General features: G+C 41.6%; 1 protein-coding gene across 1 annotated transcript; it reads right to left on the bottom strand.

Moving 5' to 3' along the window:
* Positions 1-846: 846 nt before the first annotated feature.
* LOC120916780 lies at positions 847-14,212 on the bottom strand. The gene is made up of 4 exons (XM_040327717.1): positions 12,580-14,212; positions 7,123-8,547; positions 3,426-3,556; positions 847-1,178 (listed from the first exon to the last, which is right to left on the bottom strand). The coding sequence occupies exons 1-4, from the start codon at positions 14,210-14,212 to the stop codon at positions 903-905; spliced, it is 3,465 nt and encodes a 1,154-aa protein (XP_040183651.1). The 3' UTR covers positions 847-902.
* Positions 14,213-19,550: the final 5,338 nt, after the last annotated feature.

Raw genomic sequence — 19,550 nt, 5'->3', positions numbered from 1 at the left:
CCCCCTCCCTTGGACTACAGGAGAGTCAGGATGCTCTCTCTGTTGCAGATAAAGAAGCCGTGTGTTAGTGGGTGTCCTGACTCTCCTGTAGTCCAAGGGAGAGGGTGAGCACGACACACCACACCAGGGAGAAAGCCTTGCATTACTGTGTGGAGTTACAGACAGAAGAACAGGAAGTGAGGATTTCTCAGAAGAAATAAGGACATTTAAAAGCAAAATGGAAGGATGAGGTAAGCGAAGGAGGACTGCACTAAGGTAAAGGAAGCTATTTAGGGGGGGGGGGGGGATGTAGGTTTAAACACAGGGTAGGGAGCTGCAGGGGATATTTTTAAAGGCTGGAATTTTAGTTTAATGTGGATGGGTATTTGCACATTTTTGGTAAGTCATTAAAATAAAAGGCATAATAAAAAGATTCCCTAGGAAAAACACTGCGCTGACAGGTGATTAATATAGTGAAATATTATAAATGAAAAAGCGGCTAGTACCTATGCTCAAATACCCAAAGCAAAAAAACCATACATACAAAAAAAGGTACAGCGATAATATATACGCGATAACCCAAATTGATGTGACAAATGGGAAAAAATAGGAGGATTAAGTGAAAAATTCTAAATAAGTGAGTTCATGAATAATTAAAAAAATGATGATAGAGAAAAATGGTGGTAATAACTAGTATTACCACCATTTTTCTCTATCATCATTTTTTTGATTATTCATGAACTCACTTATTTAGAATTTTTCACTTAATCCTCCTATTTTTTTCCCATTTGTCACATCAATTTGGGTTATCGCGTATATATTAGCGCTGTACCTTTTTTTTTTTGTATGTAAAATAAAAGGCACCCTAACAAAACACAATGGGTGGTTGGTAAAATGTTGTCTGCATTTAGATCATTCCATTTCTACATCTCTTTGGCGTCACCTTCAGAAGTGCCATTTTCTTTGGGCTCCTTGGTCTCGCTGCAATCTTCCAGCTTCCTCTTTGATCCACGTAGGCTGTGGTACTGTAGAAAGGTCTCAATAGCATTTATCTGATGCTGTATGCTGAAGCGTGAGCTGCTCTCTGCCTTGCTTTGACCCGAGTCATGCTGTGCTTTAGTCTGTGCAATGCTTAGGCCTGTAGAAAGAGCTGCTGCCAAGTCGCTGAAGCTGCGGTTTTGCTTTTCAATCACATTAAACTAAACAAAAAGAGGAAATGGCTTAAAAACAGCATGCATCTAGTTCTTTTTGGTCAATAACCATTTTCTCTCCATTAACATTATACACAAATACACAGGGCTGTGGGCCATTGCTTCTCTGATGGATAAGAAGGCTCCACATTTCCTGCGACAGAAATACATGTACAGTAGCCTCTTTAGTCTCAAGGAATAAAGTGACAAAGCTTAGAATAGGCTTCATGGATGGCCAGTGAACTTTTCAATAAACATACCACTGTATGCAAATGCCAATAAACAGATATTGTTAAAAAAAACATACTGCTGTATTTTCACACAAGAAAAACAGAAATTATCAACTAATGAGACAGTCTAGCTTTGCTAACTGCCTTTTTTTTTTTTTTTTTTTTTAAACTGGAAAAACTACACTATATTGTCAAAAGTATTGGGACATCTGCCTTTATACACACATGAACTTTAATGGCATCCCAGTCTTATAGCCAGATTCAGGTAGATGTGTGTATCTTTAAGGCGGCGTAGCGTACCGTATTTACGCTACGCCGCTGTATATCAGAGAGGTAGGTGCTGTATTCACAAAGCACTTGCCTCCTAAGTTACGGCGGCGTAGCGTAAATGGGGCCGGCGTAAGCGAGCCTAATTTAAATGAGGGGGCGTGTTTTATGTAAATGATTGGTGACCCGACGTGATTGACGTTTTTTTTACGAATGGCGCATGCGCCGTCCGTGTACATATCCCAGTGTGCATTGCTCCAAAGTACGCCCCAAGGACGTATTGGTTTCGACGTGAACGTAAATTACGTCCAGCCCCATTCACGGACGACTTACGCAAACAACATATTTGCATATTCTACGCCAAACTCAACGGCAACGCCACCTAGCGGCCAGTGTAAATATGCACTCTAAGATACGACGGCGTAGGAGACTTACGCTGCTCGTATCTTAGTCTAATTTAAGCGTATCTGGTTTCCAGAATACGCTTACATTTACGACAGCGTAGATTCAGAGTTACAACGGCGTATCTACTGATATGCCGGCGTAACTGTTTCTGAATCTGGCCATTAGTCTATAAGGTTCAATATTGCGTTGGCCCTCCCTTTGCAGCTATAACGGCTTCAACTCTTCTAGGAAGGCTGTCCACAAGGTTTAGGAGTGTCTATGGGAATGTTTGACCATTTTTCCAGAACTGCATTTGTGATATCAGGTACTGATGTTGGACAATAAGGTCTGGCTCGCAGACTCCGCTCTAATTCACCCCAAAGATGTTCTATCAGGTTGAGGTCAGGACTCTGTGTAGGACAGTCAAGTTCCTTCACCCCAAATTCGCTCATCCATGTCTTTATGGACGCAATATTGAACGCTACGGATTAAGACTGGGATGCCATTAAAGTTCAGGTGTTTGTAAAGGCAGACGTCCCAATCATTTTGACAATATAGTGTATGTTGGCACTAATGTTGGTTGTAAACCCTATGCATTTTTCACCCTAATGCATCCTATGCATTAAGGTGAAAAACATTCTTTACTGCAGCAGAGCCCTCCTTTTACTTACCTGAGCCCCGTAATTCCTGCAACAAGAACAAGCACACCAGCTCTGGCTGGTGTCTCGTGTCCTGATTGGATAGATTGATAGCAACGCAGCCATTGGCTTCCGCTGCGGTCAATCAAATCCAATGATATGGGGGGGGGCGGAGCTGACTTCTGCTACCTGTGTCAACAGATGCAACATCAGGACATGGGAGCGTGCCCGCACGGGTGTCCTGTAATAGAGCGCTTCTCCCGACTGGACACTCAAGAAGAGGAGGCGCCAGAAGAGGAGGATCGGGGCCACTCTGCATAACCATATGCACAGTGGAGGTAAGTATGACATGTTTTTTTTAAACCTGATCCTTTATAACCCCTTTAAATATTGTACAGTAATTTGTACTAAATATACATGCTAGCATCTTTGCAGTCAACATAATTAACCCAGCAGAGCCAGCCAAAGGGCTCAGTTTCTTTGATTTATGATTGCCCCTATCTGATCTAAACTAAGGTTCCAGCAATAGACACATGTAAACCTGTAATGTTAAGGTTTCTTTAGGTGCCTGATTTAAATACTGCCATATACTATTTTGCCAATTAGACCATGCTGCCCTGGCCATCGTACATTAAACCTGTCGAAGGCTTGAAGCATCCAGCTGCTTGTACAATTGCACATAGCTATGAGGTTAGATCAGTCAAGGTGCAGTGACTGATGGTTTGTAATAGACTTACGCCTTCTGTGGGAAAAGGGGAATTGTGAAACGTCTGAGCTATTGCATTCCATTCTGCACTGTGATCCTTCCTGGGAACTGGTTGGACATTCATGGACAAGTTGTCAAATGCCAGCCTCTTAATTGATGAACCTGATGAATAATGAATTTGAAAAATTAGATTGTGTAGTTAATTTCTGCTCCTTCAGTACATCTGTTAACAGTGGGACCTTTCTCATTTTCTCAAATAATAATCGCAACATGGCAAGGATTTTGTTGATGTAAGCGGACAAGGTTTACCAATTAAATGAGTTATGTATGAATGTAACTTAATCAGTTAATATTTTAAGAAAATATAACAAAAAATTCATAGTGTTTTATATATATATATATATATATATATATATATATATATATACACATCCCTTTCTAGATCGTTGTCACGGTAAGACGTGTCCCTATAAGAAGATTTACCCTTACCCCTTGTTTTGGAGAAATTTTGGATTCCAGGGGCTAGATTCACATAGATTAGCGTAATCTATGTGATTTACGATCCGCCGGTGCAATTTAGCGAGGCCAGTGCAGTATTCACAAAGCGATTACCTCGAAAATTGCATCGTCGGATCGTAACTCCCCAGGCGGAATTGAAATTCCGCGGCTAGGGGGAGTGTACAATTTAAATCAGGCGCACTCCCACGCTGATTTAACTGCGCATGTGTGCGAAATTTCCCAGTGCGCATGCTCCAAATGACGTAAAAATTTGAATCTCTGCGCGGGAACGACGGCCATACTTAACATTAGCTACCCCTCATATAGCAGGGGTAACTATCCGCCGGAAAAAGCCGAACGCAAACGACGTAAAAAAAAAGAGGCGGGCGTTCGGTCTTGAATCGGCGGTTCTCCTCATTTGCATATCCGACGCGTAAAAAACAGCGACGACACCTAGCGGCCGGCGGTATATTGCAGCCTAAGATCCGACGGTGTAAGTCACTTACACCAGTAGGATCTAAGGGAGATCTATGCGGAACTGATTCTTATGAATCAGTCGCATAGCTCCGACCGTGGGATCTCACAGATCCAACCGTCGGCTCTCACAGATACGACGGCGGATCAGGAGATCCGCCGTCGTATCTCTTGATGAATCTGCCCCAGTATCTTTTAGTCTCTGTGACATTGGTCAACATGGCAAATACAGAGGGTGGATCGCCCAAGCAGGGACCCAGCACTAAAAAATCTCATAGGGACTTCTACACTATCTAAAGTCAGAACAAATATTTTGGCTATACATACATATGTTGTAATACACATTTATCAGTATGGTCACTTTGCCACAACCATCTCCTAAACTTATTTTATTAGTCTTAAACAACATTTCCAGTTCTACCCTGGGGGAAACCCTGTGTGGGTTATGCCAAGCAGCAGTAGGACTATTCTGAGACTGCTTCAAGCAGTACTGCAGTTTGGACAGAACCCTGCAGTGTCCAGTGATGTCATAGATCCTTACTGCAGCACAATGATGTGTCAATGACATTGTGTGCTCTTAAACCTTGAGCACTATTGTGATCCCCTACTACTCTGCTCTCTTGAGTCCAATACCTTCCACCCTGAATGTGGCAAAGCCTTTCAGTGCAGACCACATGGTGGGGGGGATTTACTAAAACTAGAGCACTCCAAATCGGGTGCAGCTATGCATACTAACCAATCAGCTTGTTCAATTTTTTTTAGCTAAATAGCTTCCTTTACCTTACTGGTTGCTGGTTGCAGTAAGGTAAAGGAAGCTATTTAGCTAAAAAAAAAAAAAATTCCTTTAGTGACCCTTTAATTGAACAAGCTGATTGGTTAGTATGCATAGCTGCACCCGATTTGGAGTGCTCCAGTTTTAGTAAATCCCCCCCACTGTGTGGTCCTGGTAAGTCCTGGTTTCATGTCCTCATTGTTCGTTTTTTGCTTTGATGTTGCTGTAAATCCTCTCTGTTCTGGACACTTCCTGGTTGTCTGTTTCCTGATCACCACAGTACTGGGAGATTTCTCACTGTGGTGACTAATCAAGGAGGTGTGATTACTGTGTGTAAAACGAAACTGGATTGGTGCTGAGGAGTTTTAGACAAAGTATCACTGCCCTCTATTGGCTTACTGCCCTCTATTGGCTCTCTGTACATCAGAGAACCAGGAAACAACAGCAAAAACGAAACTAAACTGCAGGCACATTACATGATTGGTTTTTATCTGATTTTAATCATTGTTAAAAGGAATCAGTTAACTATTATGTCTCTATACCCTGTAAACAGTCATTTCAGCAAAAAAAAAAAAATCCTTTAGTGACCCTTTAAGCTTTGACAATAAAACCTGGAAGCTGATTGGTTTCTATGCAGAGCTGCAGCAGATTTAGCACCATGCAGTTTTAGCAACTAAACCCCAATATTTCTTAATTTATGTGGTCCACAAAGCTGCTAATAATTCAGCAATGTCCAGGCTTTGGACCTATGGTTTGGTTCCTTCTTTTGCCCATACAAATACAGATTATGCAATCCCCACCTAAACTGATCATGAGAAGAAAAGTACTGCTGTCAACTGATATTTTTTTTTAGGAAGTTTCATTAGTGCCACACACTTATGCTGTACAGTATAAGTAACTAAAATATGTTTGTTTACATCAGGGGTGTCCAACTTGTTGACCCTCCTAGGCCACATTGGAAGAGGAATTGCCTTGGGCCACACATAAAATACACTAACAATAAGGAGAGCTCATGAGCAGAAAAAGTCGGGCAGATCACAAGTTAACAATCACTGATATAGATAATAAAACTTACTTTTTTAAAATAAATATAAAAAAATAAAAATAAGAGGACAACATAAAACGAGTGCCATATTTGATAAATGAACACATCAATATCTGGTTGGATGGATGTAGTAGCAATTCTCAAGATGCTCATCAGATATTTTGGTTCAGATTTTCCGCTACCCGTGCTTCATCCTTGAAAATAGTTGCTCACAAATATAGGTGATGATGAAACGTGATGACATGAGTAAGGCATGAGTGTAAAGAGTGGGAGATTTTTTTGGGGAAGATAAAACTTATAAAAGACCAGTAAATAGACACTGTCAAATTTTAATTCAGCTGCATGTTCCCTAAGTGTAGAGAGAGAGAGAGACTTGTAAAGCGCAACCCATGCGAACTGAATCGCCTCTGGGCGCTGTATCTATTTCATGGGTAAGGAACCCCTTGACCTCAGAAGAGATGGGTTTTAATCTTTCTCCTGAAGGCCAAGTGGTCCGACTCCAGTCGGATGGTGGTTGGTAGTGCATTCCACAGGCGAGGTCCCTGGACTGCAAATCTTCCATCTCCTTTGGACTTGTATCTGGCCTTGGGTATCTGGAGGAGGTTTTGATTGGTGGATCGCAGAATGCGATTGGGTTATGGGCTTTTATTTTTTCGCATAGATATTGGGGGGCGTTGCCTTGAATACACTTATGTGTAAACACATTTTTACAAAATAATCCCCCCCCCCCCCCACACCAAAATCGTAATTTTTATGAAGGATCGCATTCATAGCCGTCGTGGGCCACAGGTTGGACACCCCTGATTTACATGGTATTAAGAAATGTCCTGACGTAGCCACGTTAGTGGACCTCTAGCAATATATTTTATAGTTTACAGCCACCAGTACTCACAATAATATAAATCGGCCTTACAGAAATAAACATATACTGCTGCCTACCTATTTCAGCTTTGCTGCACGTATCTCGACTCGATAAATATGGCAGTGTACAATTGCCCAAACTGCTGGATGGTTTGTTTGAAGTCTGACTATTCCATGGGTTGGCTCTGGATAAACAAAGTCGTTTTGCTGAGTTGTCAGACATGTTGGTTATCCTTTCTCTTTGTGAGTTTGTTTTGGCTATTTCTGTGGAGGACCCAACAGGTTTTGTGAAAAGCTTTTGTACAGTTTGTCCGCTACTTTCTTCAAGTGTGAAATTAACAGGCGCGTTATTCCCCACATTGATATTATCTTTCTCCTCACTCAGTGGTTCACCGCTCTCTGTTACCTGACAAATATTGACATTATGTCCATCGGCAAGCAATCCTCTTCTATAATTGATATCACTTATGTTTGATCCTTCAAGCTTTTCATCTTCTTCCCTCACTAGGGGACACATTTCTCTCCGATCTCCAAGTAAATTTTTAACTTCTGAGACATCCGTGTTCTCCAGATTTGACCAAGAACCTTGGCAGTCCTGCTTATGATCTGAAGGAGACTGCAAATGAATATTTTTTACTGGTTCCTCGTCACTGTTTGGAGCATTGCTTGGCAATGAACCCAAAATCTGCTCCTGGCCTATTCTGCTCTTATTTTCTGCTGTTGTGCCACAGCTGGGCCTTCCTATGTCCTCACAGTGTTTGGTAGTATCTTCTACAAATAGGCTTTGGTTATCTTTCTCTATTTGCTTAGAAAGTGAAGAATCTGCACAAAATCGAGGGTTGCTCTCTTGTGCCACATTCATTAGTTCTATTTTAGGCGGTGTATTTTGATTATTGAGACAAGAAGCCGTGCTCAACTCTGATGTGCCACAATTCTGAACTGAAGAAGAATCGTTATTCTTATCCCAAGACAAGCTGCCTGTGCTGTCTCCATATGCAGGGTCCTCTTTATCTGTACTATGCCCATTTATTAATTGTTCTGTAGTCAGAGGAAACAGTTGGGATTCCTTTGCGTGTGTCTCATTTATTAGGACACCTTGCTTGTTCTCTGTAGTGTCTGTCTTATCTATTACAATATAAACTACTTCACTTGTACCTTCTCCAGATTTATGATGGCTGCAGTCTGTCTGCTGGTTTGCATCTTGGCTGCAGACATCCAATGGTTTATTATTGTCTCGGAGTAGCAAGACAGATTCCATTATAGCTTGTGTCTGTAGAGTGCTGCAGCATTTAGCTGCACTCTCTCCATCCTCACCGAGATCCTGCAGGTCTGCTCTGTCAGCTGGGAGCTCTTCAGTAGGTTCCCCATCACAGCACTCATTTAGGCCAGGCTGAACGGCTAAAAACTTGGCTTTGTTCTCTGTAGAGTTGCTGTCGCTTCTCTGTTCTTCACAGAGATGGACCTTATCTATTCTGTTATAAACATTTGGAAGGCTGCTCCTATCTGTATTAAAACAAAAATGTATTTAAGAAACATTAAAGCAGTAATAAGGTTGTGGTATATGTCACGCTCTTATTGCAGACAGTAACCATTTGTAAAGATGAATTGTTATGACATTGTTAAAGGGGAACACCAGTATGGCAATCACTGGTACACTTGCCTAACACCAGCTATTTAAACTCCATTTTCTTTCTGATTCAAATCAAGTTAATAAGGGGGTTATTTATGAAAGGCAAACCCATTCTGCACTACAAGTGCAAAGTTCACTTGAAATTGCACTGAAAGTGCACTTGGAAGAGCAATCACTGTAGATCCGAGGGGGACATGCAAGGAAAAAAAATGTTTTTTTTTTAGCTTGTACATGATTGGATGATAAAATCAGCAGAGATTCCCCTCATTTCAGATCTTCCCCTCAGATTTACAGAGACTGCACTTCCAAGTGCACTTTCAGTGCAATTTCAAGTGGATTTGCCTTTTCGTAAATAACTCCCTATGGTTTTACATACATGTCATATAACCTTAATGCATTGAAGTGGTAGTAAACTACAAAAAATAACAAAACCATTCAGCAAAGCACTGTCACCACTAACAGGACTTCAATCTTCATCCTTCCGTGTTTGCAGGCTCCAGCTGCTTGGATGGATAAATGCATGTGCGCAGGAGTCATAGCTGCAGCACAGCTCTCTTAGTGGACAGCATCCTGTGACATTACTGGCTTCTACGAAAGTAAGACACCTTTCATACTGAGCCGCCCATAGCGTCGGCGGTAAAACTCTGCTATTTTTACCACCGACGCTATGGGCGGATTTGCTGCGCATTTCGACTGCTAGCGGGGTGCTTTTAACCCCCACTAGTGGCCAAGAAAGGGTTAAAACCGCCCGCAATGCGCTTCTAAAGCAGCGCATTGCGGGCGGTATAGCCACGCTTTTCCATTGATTTCAATGGGCAGCAGCAGTGGAGGAGTGGTAAACACACCGCTCCAAATATGCGGCTAGCAGGACTTTTTTTTTACTGTCCTGCAAGCGCAACACCCCCCCCCCCCCCATATCTTCTCCTGTAAAGAAGATAAAAAGGTAGCCAAGTTGTACTTACACTTTCCATGCTCCAGCACTGTCTCCAGCACTGCTTTCATCGAACCAGCTCGAAGACTGCAGGAAAAAGTATGGCTCCCCTATCCTCAGTGGTTATCTAATACCTCTCTTTTGATCAGATCTATGGGTCTTCGGCAGTCACTTTCAGAATTGTTTAAAATATTGGGGGTAGTTCACACTGTATGAGGTGTGTTTATTTGTGTATTTTCTGCATTGCACAGGGCTGCGCTTGCTAGATGTGCGTGTGGTTGCCATTAAATGCTGTTAATGGCACCCCAAACGCATGCAACAACTGCTCACATTTGTGGCCACCAAACAGCATGGTAGTGCAATACCATGAGGTTTGGCGCCTGCTGTACTTTTTAAGCGTTCCCAAGTGTTTGGCAGTCTATTGACATGAATAGGCTCTCAAACACAGACCACACGCATTCCATATGAACCGGCCCTTGTTTACTTCTATTGATGAAATTGGAAGATACAGTGGGGAAAATAATTATTTGATCCCCTGCAGATTTTGTAAGTTTGCCCACTTACAAAGAATTGAGGGGTCTATAATCTTTTATCATAGGTGTATTTTAAATGATAGAGACAGAATATCAACCAAAAATCCAGAAAAAACACATGACACAAATATTATAAATTAAGTTGCAGTTCAGTGAGTAAAATTATTATTTGATCCCCTACCAACTAAACAATAATTCTGGCTCCCACAGACTGGCTGCCATATGTGCTCATGTGGTACACAGATGAGTCCTGTCAATTTAAGAAGGTGCTCCTAACAACAACTACTTATGTATATAAAAGACACCTGTCGACAGAATCTCTTTCATTCAAACCTCACCATCATGAGCAAGACCAAAGAGCTGTCAAAGGATGTCAGGGACAAGATTGTAGACCTGCACAAGGCTAGAATATAAAAAGGGAAAAAAGTGCGCTTACTAATGCAAACAATTCGTGAACAAGCTGCTAACTCAAAAATGTTATACTAACATAAAATCTGATACAAAAAAATGGAGTAGCGCTGAAAAAAATGAAGTGAAGGCCTTCAAAGGACAGAAGGCTATATAAACACAATGTCTATCAAGGTGGTGTGATATACAAAAGTGAGAAAAAATCATTAATGAAAGTCCATGTGAAGAACAAATTCAGAGCGTGACGCCCCAATGTGATTCAGGTTACGTGAAGTCTGATTCCAATAAAAAGATACGACTTGCTGACCCTTACCACAAAGAAAGATCCTAACGGACCAAGTCAAGCTGGATTCACTGGGTATGCTGGAGAGGATCCTCTCTGTATATACAATCCCTCCAAGGGTCACCAATCGATCAGTGAAACGACCAAATAAAAGGAAAAAACTCTTATAGTGTAAATCCGTGTGTGATGATCATAAACATGTATCCCCAGTGACTGGTAATAGACAGTGTGAACATAGACAAACCACCACCAGTACACACACTGACCCTTACCAGAGCCACTGATCCATCAGGATCAGTCAGAGCATAGGGGATAAACACAGTAGGCAGCGATGGGACGTCTCAGCCAATGTTGAAACAGGGGATGCAGCAGGTAGAATATGTGAGAGGAGGAAGAAAGACTCACATAGCGTAATACCGTAGCGATGTTTAATAAAATAAAATAGTAACACTTACAATTGGATAAAGAAATAACAGCAGGGTATGAGAAAGCCGGCCGGCGTGTCAGAACGGATCCTCAGATTGCGGTGACGTCAGCACGTCGCCTCCCAACGTTTCGTCTGCTCTAGACGTGGTCACGGGAATGAGGAGACGTTCTGCGTCACCGCATATAAACGTAAAGTGGGCGGAGAGTCAACTGGACAGCAGTCTCTGAAGATCGTCCGTCCACCATCTTGCTTGAGGGCAAAAGTCAGGGAAACAAACGAGGTTGCAGCATATGCTCCCAGACTGTTAACAAATTATACATAACCAAACGACAGGAACCTGAAACGATCCTATCGAAGGAGCCATAGAGAAAAAAACTTATATTGTACAAAGTTCAAAAGACATGTCAGATAAAAAAAGAAAATAGAAAAATTAATTATATATCTTCTGAGACTGGTGTCCAATTGGCTGACCCAAAAACAACATCACATTCAAAGGTAATCAAAGAACATATAAATTAAAATAGAGATTAAAATTGAAGAGGATATCATACAAATCAGGTTATTGACAAAAAAGACATATATCTATCCTCTAAACTGATGCACACTCGGCAAAACCGAATCGCACCAACACAATTGATTATGGTCATTAGTAATTGTCACAAAAATAGTGTCATATATGCCGCCACAAAACAGACATGACACAAGCAAACGTGTAAGGATCAAAAGTTTGCGAATAATTACCTAATTAAAAAACTGCACAAATTATGCTATATTAATAAAAAGCAAAAAAAAACGCATAATTGTGTCATTAAAAATTCTTAAAAAATTATCAAATTAAAAACCCCTAAAACAATTATCAATAAAGGAAGACATCATGCACCTAAGCGTTATCAATAAAACAATTGACATCTACCTCTATATTCATACCGTGAGGTTCATAACATTTTAATTGGTGAATCCACATCATCTCTGACTGTGAGATGCTCCTTACAAGGTCACTCCCTCTCCAGTGTGCCTGAAACTTTTCAATTCCCAAAAAAATTGTGCCCGTGGGATCCTTATTATGAGCCAACAAATAGTGTTTGGACACAGAATGATTTGGGAAACCGTTACAAATGTTTGTGAGATGTTCATTCAACCTTATATGGAGGGGACGTTTGGTCCTTCCCACATACTGGAGTCCACATGGACATTGGAGTAGATACACCACTCCCACAGTAGAGCAGGTAATGAATGTTTCAATAGGAAACCTTTTGTTTGTATGTCTAGATCCAAAGCTGATCGTTTTCTTAGAGATTTGGCGGTTGACAGCACAAACATTACATTTGCCACATTTGAAGAAACCCACCAGGCCCGATAAAAACATAGAAGGGATCCTGGGTGGATCTAAAACATTGGGTGCCAGCTTGTCCTTCAAAGATGTCGAACCCCTGAAGATGACCCGGGGTCTATCAGGTAGTATGGCACCCAAGATTTTGTCACTCTTGAGTACATGCCAGTGTTTACTGATGATGTGTTTAACACTGGCATGTTGGCAACAATAATCGGTGACAAAAGGGGTTCTAAAATTACCCCCTTGATCATCTCGGGGTTGAACACAAAGTAAATCCTCGCGGTTGGTTTTGGTCACCAGGTCCAATGTGTCAATCAAAGAATTTCGATCATAACCCTTTTCAACAAAGCGTTCTGTTAGAACCCCAGCCTGATCAAGAAAAACACTATGTTTACTGCAGTTCCTTTTCAAACGGAGGAATTGTCCTTTAGGCACAGCTTTAAGCCAAGTGGCATGATGATAACTGTCACTTGGAATGAAGGCATTCCTGTCCGTGCTTTTAAAATAGGTGGCAGTGGTGAAACCATCTTGATCTGCAGAAATAGTTAGATCCAAGAAATTAATTCTTTCCTTACTGGCCTCATATTTGAGTATGATCCCCCTATTGTTTGTATTGAGGAATGTCATAAAGGTAGATAGTTCATCCTCAGACCCTGTCCAAAGGAGGAGGATGTCGTCTATGTACCGCGCCCATAACCGAATATGGGACCTAGTACCGACATCGACGACATCCTCCTCCCATTTGGCCATAAATAGATTGGCCAAACTCGGGGCATATTTAGCCCCCATCGCCACTCCCTTATCCTGCCTGTAAAATTGGCCATCATGCCAAAAGAAGTTGTGGGATGCGGCATATTGCAATAACTCCATGATGAAGGAGATTTGAACAGTTGGAAGTCCTGAGTCCCTTTCAAGAAAAAAAGAGACGGCTTCCAATCCCAGATCGTGTGGGATCACGGTATACAAGGAAGTGACGTCAGCCGTCACTAACCACAAATCTGGTGTAGACTGAATATCTGACAACAGATTTATGACCTGTCTGGTGTCTTTTAAGTACGAAGGCATATTCCTCACCAGAGGCTGAAGAAAAAAGTCAATATATTTGCCCACCCGGGACGTCACCGAGTCGATGCCACTGACAATAGGGCGTCCCGGGGGGCAAATAGGGTCTTTATGAATCTTTGGAAGATAATACATTATAGGCACCCGAGGTGCCTTAGGGACCAAGAATGCCTTCTCTTTTTTATTTAAAATGTTGAGGCGAAAGCCTTTATTTACAATCTTGACAAGGGCTTTCTTGTACCTGTCTCCCGGATTGAGGGGGAGGCGGGTATAAGTGTCACCATCATCAAGGATACGTCTCATTTCCAATAAATAATCGTCTTTATTTAAGACTACAATACCTCCCCCCTTATCCGCAGGGCGGATAACGAGATTCTTATTGGCACATAAAGACTTAATACCCTCCTCTAAACTTAATTTACATCTCACTTTCTTAATGTTAAGATTGTCAAGATCTTTAAGAGTCAGGTCTCTAAATACCTTAAGGGACGCCGGAAGTTGACCAGGGGGGTTGTACGTGGAGGCATTGGACAAACCTGAATGAACATAGTTTGAAGTCATGGTAGTAGAGGGATTAAAAGGGTTGGAAGATACATAACGCTGGATATTTAATTTACGTATAAATTTATGAACATCCATATAGGCTCTAAATTTATTAATGTTTCTTGGAGGGGCATATTTCAATCCCTTATCAAGGACATATAATTCCGAACTTGACAAAGTGTGGGAACTGAGGTTAAAAATACCGGCCCCTGTCACGTTTTCGGCCTTTTTGGGCTTGTTGTGTTTGTGACTTTTGAGCCAGATTATAATGTACTTACCCATAATAGCTTTCTTCCGTTAGGAAATATGGAGAATATAGAGAGTCAGAATTTTTTCTCTGACTCCTCCACTAGTCAAACTGTACCCCCAGCCACTTACGAACTAGGGTACCCCAGTCATCCTAATTCGACCCAATCCAATTGGGGTTTTCCCAAGGCAGGCCAGGGAACAAAAAGATTGGCCGAACTAAAAGAGGGAGCAGAGGGGGCAAACACAACAAGCCCAAAAAGGCCGAAAACGTGACAGGGGCCGGTATTTTTAACCTCAGTTCCCACACTTTGTCAAGTTCGGAATTATATGTCCTTGATAAGGGATTGAAATATGCCCCTCCAAGAAACATTAATAAATTTAGAGCCTATATGGATGTTCATAAATTTATACGTAAATTAAATATCCAGCGTTATGTATCTTCCAACCCTTTTAATCCCTCTACTACCATGACTTCAAACTATGTTCATTCAGGTTTGTCCAATGCCTCCACGTACAACCCCCCTGGTCAACTTCCGGCGTCCCTTAAGGTATTTAGAGACCTGACTCTTAAAGATCTTGACAATCTTAACATTAAGAAAGTGAGATGTAAATTAAGTTTAGAGGAGGGTATTAAGTCTTTATGTGCCAATAAGAATCTCGTTATCCGCCCTGCGGATAAGGGGGGAGGTATTGTAGTCTTAAATAAAGACGATTATTTATTGGAAATGAGACGTATCCTTGATGATGGTGACACTTATACCCGCCTCCCCCTCAATCCGGGAGACAGGTACAAGAAAGCCCTTGTCAAGATTGTAAATAAAGGCTTTCGCCTCAACATTTTAAATAAAAAAGAGAAGGCATTCTTGGTCCCTAAGGCACCTCGGGTGCCTATAATGTATTATCTTCCAAAGATTCATAAAGACCCTATTTGCCCCCCGGGACGCCCTATTGTCAGTGGCATCGACTCGGTGACGTCCCGGGTGGGCAAATATATTGACTTTTTTCTTCAGCCTCTGGTGAGGAATATGCCTTCGTACTTAAAAGACACCAGACAGGTCATAAATCTGTTGTCAGATATTCAGTCTACACCAGATTTGTGGTTAGTGACGGCTGACGTCACTTCCTTGTATACCGTGATCCCACACGATCTGGGATTGGAAGCCGTCTCTTTTTTTCTTGAAAGGGACTCAGGACTTCCAACTGTTCAAATCTCCTTCATCATGGAGTTATTGCAATATGCCGCATCCCACAACTTCTTTTGGCATGATGGCCAATTTTACAGGCAGGATAAGGGAGTGGCGATGGGGGCTAAATATGCCCCGAGTTTGGCCAATCTATTTATGGCCAAATGGGAGGAGGATGTCGTCGATGTCGGTACTAGGTCCCATATTCGGTTATGGGCGCGGTACATAGACGACATCCTCCTCCTTTGGACAGGGTCTGAGGATGAACTATCTACCTTTATGACATTCCTCAATACAAACAATAGGGGGATCATACTCAAATATGAGGCCAGTAAGGAAAGAATTAATTTCTTGGATCTAACTATTTCTGCAGATCAAGATGGTTTCACCACTGCCACCTATTTTAAAAGCACGGACAGGAATGCCTTCATTCCAAGTGACAGTTGTCATCATGCCACTTGGCTTAAAGCTGTGCCTAAAGGACAATTCCTCCGTTTGAAAAGGAACTGCAGTAAACATAGTGTTTTTCTTGATCAGGCTGGGGTTCTAACAGAACGCTTTGTTGAAAAGGGTTATGATCGAAATTCTTTGATTGACACATTGGACCTGGTGACCAAAACCAACCGCGAGGATTTACTTTGTGTTCAACCCCGAGATGATCAAGGGGGTAATTTTAGAACCCCTTTTGTCACCGATTATTGTTGCCAACATGCCAGTGTTAAACACATCATCAGTAAACACTGGCATGTACTCAAGAGTGACAAAATCTTGGGTGCCATACTACCTGATAGACCCCGGGTCATCTTCAGGGGTTCGACATCTTTGAAGGACAAGCTGGCACCCAATGTTTTAGATCCACCCAGGATCCCTTCTATGTTTTTATCGGGCCTGGTGGGTTTCTTCAAATGTGGCAAATGTAATGTTTGTGCTGTCAACCGCCAAATCTCTAAGAAAACGATCAGCTTTGGATCTAGACATACAAACAAAAGGTTTCCTATTGAAACATTCATTACCTGCTCTACTGTGGGAGTGGTGTATCTACTCCAATGTCCATGTGGACTCCAGTATGTGGGAAGGACCAAACGTCCCCTCCATATAAGGTTGAATGAACATCTCACAAACATTTGTAACGGTTTCCCAAATCATTCTGTGTCCAAACACTATTTGTTGGCTCATAATAAGGATCCCACGGGCACAATTTTTTTGGGAATTGAAAAGTTTCAGGCACACTGGAGAGGGAGTGACCTTGTAAGGAGCATCTCACAGTCAGAGATGATGTGGATTCACCAATTAAAATGTTATGAACCTCACGGTATGAATATAGAGGTAGATGTCAATTGTTTTATTGATAACGCTTAGGTGCATGATGTCTTCCTTTATTGATAATTGTTTTAGGGGTTTTTAATTTGATAATTTTTTAAGAATTTTTAATGACACAATTATGCGTTTTTTTTTGCTTTTTATTAATATAGCATAATTTGTGCAGTTTTTTAATTAGGTAATTATTCGCAAACTTTTGATCCTTACACGTTTGCTTGTGTCATGTCTGTTTTGTGGCGGCATATATGACACTATTTTTGTGACAATTACTAATGACCATAATCAATTGTGTTGGTGCGATTCGGTTTTGCCGAGTGTGCATCAGTTTAGAGGATAGATATATGTCTTTTTTGTCAATAACCTGATTTGTATGATATCCTCTTCAATTTTAATCTCTATTTTAATTTATATGTTCTTTGATTACCTTTGAATGTGATGTTGTTTTTGGGTCAGCCAATTGGACACCAGTCTCAGAAGATATATAATTAATTTTTCTATTTTCTTTTTTTATCTGACATGTCTTTTGAACTTTGTACAATATAAGTTTTTTTCTCTATGGCTCCTTCGATAGGATCGTTTCAGGTTCCTGTCGTTTGGTTATGTATAATTTGTTAACAGTCTGGGAGCATATGCTGCAACCTCGTTTGTTTCCCTGACTTTTGCCCTCAAGCAAGATGGTGGACGGACGATCTTCAGAGACTGCTGTCCAGTTGACTCTCCGCCCACTTTACGTTTATATGCGGTGACGCAGAACGTCTCCTCATTCCCGTGACCACGTCTAGAGCAGACGAAACGTTGGGAGGCGACGTGCTGACGTCACCGCAATCTGAGGATCCGTTCTGACACGCCGGCCGGCTTTCTCATACCCTGCTGTTATTTCTTTATCCAATTGTAAGTGTTACTATTTTATTTTATTAAACATCGCTACGGTATTACGCTATGTGAGTCTTTCTTCCTCCTCTCACATATTCTACCTGCTGCATCCCCTGTTTCAACATTGGCTGAGACGTCCCATCGCTGCCTACTGTGTTTATCCCCTATGCTCTGACTGATCCTGATGGATCAGTGGCTCTGGTAAGGGTCAGTGTGTGTACTGGTGGTGGTTTGTCTATGTTCACACTGTCTATTACCAGTCACTGGGGATACATGTTTATGATCATCACACACGGATTTACACTATAAGAGTTTTTTCCTTTTATTTGGTCGTTTCACTGATCGATTGGTGACCCTTGGAGGGATTGTATATACAGAGAGGATCCTCTCCAGCATACCCAGTGAATCCAGCTTGACTTGGTCCGTTAGGATCTTTCTTTGTGGTAAGGGTCAGCAAGTCGTATCTTTTTATTGGAATCAGACTTCACGTAACCTGAATCACATTGGGGCGTCACGCTCTGAATTTGTTCTTCACATGGACTTTCATTAATGATTTTTTCTCACTTTTGTATATCACACCACCTTGATAGACATTGTGTTTATATAGCCTTCTGTCCTTTGAAGGCCTTCACTTCATTTTTTTCAGCGCTACAAGGCTAGAATAGGCTACAAGAAAATCAGCAAGAAGCTTGGCGAGAAGGAGACAACAGTTGGAGTGATTATTTGCAAATGGAAGAAATACAATATAAGCATCAATTGCCCTCAGTCTGGAGCTCCATGCAAGATTTTGCCTTATGGGGTGAGGATGTTAATGAGAAAAGTGAGGGATTAGCCCAGAACTACACGGGAGGAGCTTGTAAATAATCTCAAGGCAGCTGGGACCACAGTCACCAAACAAACCATTGGTAACACTATACGCCGCCATGGATTAAAATCCTGCAGTGCCCGCAACGTCTCTCTCCTCAATAAGACACATGTACAGGCCCATCTGAAGTTTGCCAGTGAACATCTAAATGATTCAGAGAAGGATTGGGAGAAAGTGCTGTGGTCAGATGAGACCAAATATTAGCTCTTTGGCCTTAACTCGACTCACTGTGTTTAGAGTAAAAATGCTGACTATGACCATAAGAACACCATCCCTACAGTCAAGCATGGAGGTGGGAACATTGTGCTTTGGAGCAGTTTCTCTGCTAAAGGTACAGGCCGACTTTGATGCATTGCGGGGCCAAGTATTGTAAAATCGTGGATGAGAGCCTTCCCTCAGCCAGAACACTGAAGATGGGTCGTGGATGGATCTTCCAACATGACAATGACCCAACACATACCATGAAGGCAACAAAGGAATGGCTCAAGAAGAAGCACATTAGGTCATGCAGTGGCCTAGCCAGTCTCCAGACATTAATCCTATAGAAAATGTATGGAAGGAGCTGAAACTTTGAGTTGCAAACTGACAGCCAAGAAACCTTAAGGATTTAGAAAAGATCTATAAAGAAGAGTGGACCAAAATCCCTCCTGAGATGTGTGCAAATCTGGTAACCAACTATAAGAAATGTCATGTTTTGCTTGGGGATCAAATACTTACTTTACTCATTGAAATGCAACTCAATTTATAACATTTGTATTGTGTTTTTTTCTGGATTTTTGGTTTATATTCTGTCTCTATCATTTAAAACACACCTATAATAAAAATTACAGACCCTTCATTTCTTTGTAAGTGGACAAACTTACAA

This window comes from Rana temporaria, chromosome 11 (genome assembly GCF_905171775.1).
Source record: "Rana temporaria chromosome 11, aRanTem1.1, whole genome shotgun sequence".
Classification (NCBI taxonomy): domain Eukaryota; kingdom Metazoa; phylum Chordata; class Amphibia; order Anura; family Ranidae; genus Rana; species Rana temporaria.
Note: the sequence above shows the minus strand (reverse complement) of the source record. Positions and strands in the feature narration are given on the sequence as shown.

Coding starts and splice junctions, on each gene's coding strand:
- LOC120916780 (XM_040327717.1), bottom strand. CDS start 14,212: ATGACTTCAAACTATGTTCATTCAGGTTTGTCCAATGCCTCCACGTAC. Junction 8,548..12,579: donor TTTCTTCAAATGTGGCAAAT/GTAATGTTTGTG, acceptor GTTTTAATACAG/ATAGGAGCAGCCTTCCAAAT. Junction 3,557..7,122: donor GTGCAGCAAAGCTGAAATAG/GTAGGCAGCAGT, acceptor ATTATTCATCAG/GTTCATCAATTAAGAGGCTG.